This window comes from Nannospalax galili, unplaced genomic scaffold (genome assembly GCF_000622305.1).
Source record: "Nannospalax galili isolate Female #2095 unplaced genomic scaffold, S.galili_v1.0 scaffold212, whole genome shotgun sequence".
Taxonomy (NCBI): Eukaryota; Metazoa; Chordata; class Mammalia; order Rodentia; family Spalacidae; genus Nannospalax; species Nannospalax galili.
This window is the reverse complement of record NW_008333884.1, coordinates 1633536-1637736: the sequence shown is the minus strand read 5'-3', so window position 1 is coordinate 1637736 and position 4201 is coordinate 1633536. Positions and strand designations below refer to the sequence as shown.

The 4201-nt window shown below is 42.7% G+C and overlaps 1 protein-coding gene across 3 annotated transcripts in view; it reads right to left on the bottom strand.

The window, feature by feature from the left end:
* Gosr1 (golgi SNAP receptor complex member 1) overlaps positions 1–3087 on the bottom strand; it is a 45332-nt gene extending 42245 nt beyond the window's left edge. Inside the window, exons 1-2 of one of the 3 annotated variants that reach the window (XM_029561433.1) lie at positions 2982–3087; positions 683–803 (exon numbers count right to left, since the gene is read on the bottom strand). In XM_029561433.1, coding sequence (XP_029417293.1) covers positions 683–803; positions 2982–3012 — 152 coding nt within the window. In that variant the 5' untranslated portion in view covers positions 3013–3087. The remainder of the gene's footprint in view (positions 1–682; positions 804–2981) is intronic. The other 2 variants (XM_008828739.2, XM_008828740.2) reach the window with 2 other exon arrangements.
* Between the last annotated feature and the right edge of the window lie 1114 nt (positions 3088–4201).

Here is a 4201-nt window from a genome sequence, read left to right as displayed (position 1 = left end):
CTTTTTAAACTCTAGCAGTTTCTTCCTGACATGTCACAATTTTTGTCTAGGGATCCCAAATAAATGCTAGTCTCAAGAATTTGGTCACTCAAAAATAAAACCAAGGACAAAAAACAAAAAAAAAAAAAAAGAAAACACCAAAAATTCACCAACAGACCAAGTTGCACAGTTATATGTCTTTTTAATGCAAAATAAAAAAATTATATTGTAGGGCTGGAGAGATGGCTCAGCGGTTAAAAACTGTTCTTACAGAAGACCCAGGTTCAAATCCCAGCACCCACATGGCAACTGTCCATAACTCCAGTTCCAGGGGATCCAATGGCTTCTTCTGTCCTCTGCAGGCATTGCATGACACAGGTGCATACATGCATGCACGCAATATATGCAGGCAATACACGCATACCCATAAAAAATAATAATTTAAAAAATACTGGACTGGAGAGATGGCTCAGCAGTTAAGAGCACTCAACTGCTCTTGCAGAAGACCTAGGCTTGATTCCCAGCACCCACATGGCGGCTGACAACTACCTGTAACTCTAGTTCCAGGGGATCCAATGCCTTCTTCTAATCCCTACAGGCATTGCACAACACAGGCGCACTCACACACATGCAGGCATTACACTTATACACATAAAATAAAAAAAATATAGTTTAATGTGTAAGAGACAGAATCTGGTAGTACCTATACCTGTCGCGTCTTCCATCTCGGGTGCTGCTGTGACTGTAGCTTGTACACAGTTTACTGAAGGAAACTAGTTTCAGGTCAAGTTCATTTTCCAGCTGTCGAGCTTGTTTCCTGAGATCTTTAAGAAAATTTAAAAAGCAAGTAATCAGACACTGTCTAACAAGACATTAAAAATCACTACACTATTTTGAAGGAAGCAAAGTATGAAAATGATCAGATATTAATCTCTTGATTTAGTTCCCCATATAAAGTGTTAAAAGGAGGAAACCAAAGACTTACCCGAGAACTCAATTCGTCACATATTTATACTTTAGATGGGAGCAAGAGGGTAAGCAGTGGGAGATACAACATATCAGTTTTAATCCAAAAACAACTAGGCAACAAAAGTTCTAACATCCCTGAGATTATTTTTACAGCAATAACTAGAACTCTGTAACTCAAAGGAAAACACAAGAGAATATAAGCCACAAAGCAGTATGATTTATAACCATCACATCAATTTACCAGTTAACTCTATAAGCAGATATAGGTCTTTTTGAGAGATATTTCACTTTTTATGTTCCAAAGTTTTGTTAGCATTTTGGGATTCTTTTTGTAATAGTAAAATGACTTAGCAATTGGACATAAAAAAAACACAAATTAACAAAAATTAAAAATTGCCTTTCCAAAAAGTTACTGGGAAAAAAATGGAAGGTAAAATGTGTTACTAACAAGACCAAATACAACTGTAGCAGTTAAAAACAAACAAAAAAGCCTAAGTTTTAAAGGTAGAAGCAAAAAGAGAAACTGGTGTTAAGTTTGGCATCTTAGGGGCTGAAGGAAAAGCAGTGCTAGACCTCCCTACATGTACCTGACTACTTCTATTCATGATCAAGTGGGCTTAAAATAAAAGGACTGAAATACAGGAATAGTTTACAAATGTCTCACGGATAAGGAAAACAAAAATATTTATTTCATTTTATTTTGCAACCAGAGGCAGGAAGCAGAGTTACACAGTTATCTATCTACCCAGAGACCAAATTCCAGTTCAAATCTCAGATCAGCCACCTAACTTGACTCTGAGATTTAATGACACTCCAATTCACCTAAGAATACTGGTCTTTTGTTTTTTAAAACTTCTACCTTTAGGGTTTTTCTAAGCATTAGTAATTATATGCTTAAAGCATCTGGCACAAGGTATGTTGCCGATCAAGACTTGCTATAATTATTACAGTATAGTGTTTCAAAAACCCAGTCGAGTGACTATTACATACCAGCAACCACGTCGGCATAATTTAAAAATGTATTTTAGCTACTTTACAAATACTTTACCTGGACATTTTAATACCTATTTTGAGCAACAACAGGCTTGCCTCTCTGTAATTCTAGTAATTATCTTTCTAATGGAAAACATCAAGTAAAAAGCATTTTGAAAATAGGACCGGTATGAACTTAAGATTCAGTTTCTTGGATCGAGTGGCTGATAGTGGCAAAGCTGTGGTTTCCAGCGGCTTCAGTAGGTAGGTAACAAGAGGAAACAGGTAAAAGTCAAGAGTTGTTATTATTTTTTTAAGAGTAGAAAAGCAAACACTTCCAAGAAAAAGGTGAGGTGAGCCGTTTCTGATTTTTGTGGTTCATCATGGTCCAGTAATGTTTTATATGACCTCACCTGACTGGACCACATTTTCAGGAATTAAATAAATGCACTTGAAAGTATCCTGGTGGAAGAAGCGAACGTATTCATTAGAACCCACTCAACTTCTTTTAACTTTATCTTTCCAACAAAACCGACCCTAGCCTCTGTGGCAGAAGGCAGTTCTGTCATCAATCACCCAATCCCCACGAAGTCTCAATCTGAAGCTGCCAACTGGGACCCAGGAGGAGACATTCGGTTCACTCTTCCTCTCGATGGCCGGGACTGACAATTTCCTCCTTTCCCCGATTTTCCGACAGTGACCTCAGCTCCAAGGTACTGAGTACTCCAGTCTTCCGGGCTCTGGATCTTCTCGTTCTGCACCCGTCTCCTCTCCAGCTTAACCACGGCCGGTCCTCGGAGCTCCACCACCCCTCACCCAGGTCGAGCTGATCAGGAGCCTCCATCCCCGGTCCCTTCCCTGGTCCGGCTCAGTCCGCCAGGTCCGGCTAGCCCCTGCCAGCCCCTTCCCCGCGTTCCCAGGCCCCGGGTTCCACTCGGCTGGGCTCAGCCCCCAGCAGGCCGTCCGTTAGGTCTGGCTCTTTCCTCGACGGCCTCCCTCAAGTCCCAATCCGTCAGCCCAGTCTGCCCCTAGCCGGACCCACCCGGATGCCTCGCCCTCACCTTCCCAGTAATTGCTTGTTCCGGCCGCCATCTTTGCCCAACGTCAGTTGGGACGGGAGAGTAGACGTGATGCGGACCAGAGAGTCCACATCCACGCAGAGCGCCTGGGCTGATGGGATACGCGAGCCTCCGCAGACGCCGCCGCCTGGTGGATATTTCGTTATTTTACAGTTTGAAGTAGCCTGATTGGAAATTGGATTTAGCTCCTGACACTCCCCGAATTTCTGTCTCTGGGTGTTCATCCCGCCCGGGATCTCCAAGTCCTTCGCCTCGGTTTGTTCCTTCTTTCAGCAGATGACAGGAGAGTCCACCGCAGTCTCTCTCACTTCCCCTTAAATACGTATTTTGGGACTGGGGCTGTAAGGCGCTTGCTGAGGATGCACAAGACTGTGTTCCACCTCCAGCACTGCATAAACCTGGCGTGGTGACACTTGCCTGTAATCCCAAGCACGCAGGAGGATCAATTTAAGGTCATCCTCAGAGACATAGGGAGTTCAAAGCCAGCCTGGGATAAATGGACCGTCTCAAGAAAAGTGTATCTTCGGTCAGTGTTTTCCTTTCTCAGAGATAGGAGCTCTTTTCCTCCTCTTTCCACCCGTGCTCCTTCACTCACTCTCTAGCGTGTGAGGCCTTCTTGACTGGCTATTTTCCCCTCGTCTACAGCAGAGTCAGCCATCTTTCCAGCTGCCGAATATACCTGCTTCCATATGCCCTCAAGCTGCTAAAATGTCCAAATCCACATTTTATAGATTAGAGCAGTTAACATCGTATACTGGTGTTGACATTTTACAGTTCTAGTGACATTGTTAGACACTTTGCCTCCAGTGAAGTCCTTTTTCTCAATCTTGTTTTTAGATGTCTTTAATATTCCTGAGTTGAGAACTTCATCAGATAATGTAATTTTTGCTTTAACTGTCAAACATACAGGATTCAAGTGGAGAGGAAAATCTACCCAACTTGCCATATTTTGCTCCCACTGTCCTTCTTCCCTTCCTGTTGTTTCAAGATTCTTTTGTTTCAAGAATTTCCTTCAGCCATTTATTTGTTGTTTGTTTTTGTGCAGGTTCTCCCTGTAGTCCCTGCTGGCTTGGAACTCACTATGTAGACCAGGCCAACCTTGATCTCGTAGCCTAACTACCAGGTCTTTTGATAAAGCCTCATAAATTCTGGAGTGCAAATTTTGTGTGTGTGTGTGTGCCTGTGGAGGCCAGAGATGGATG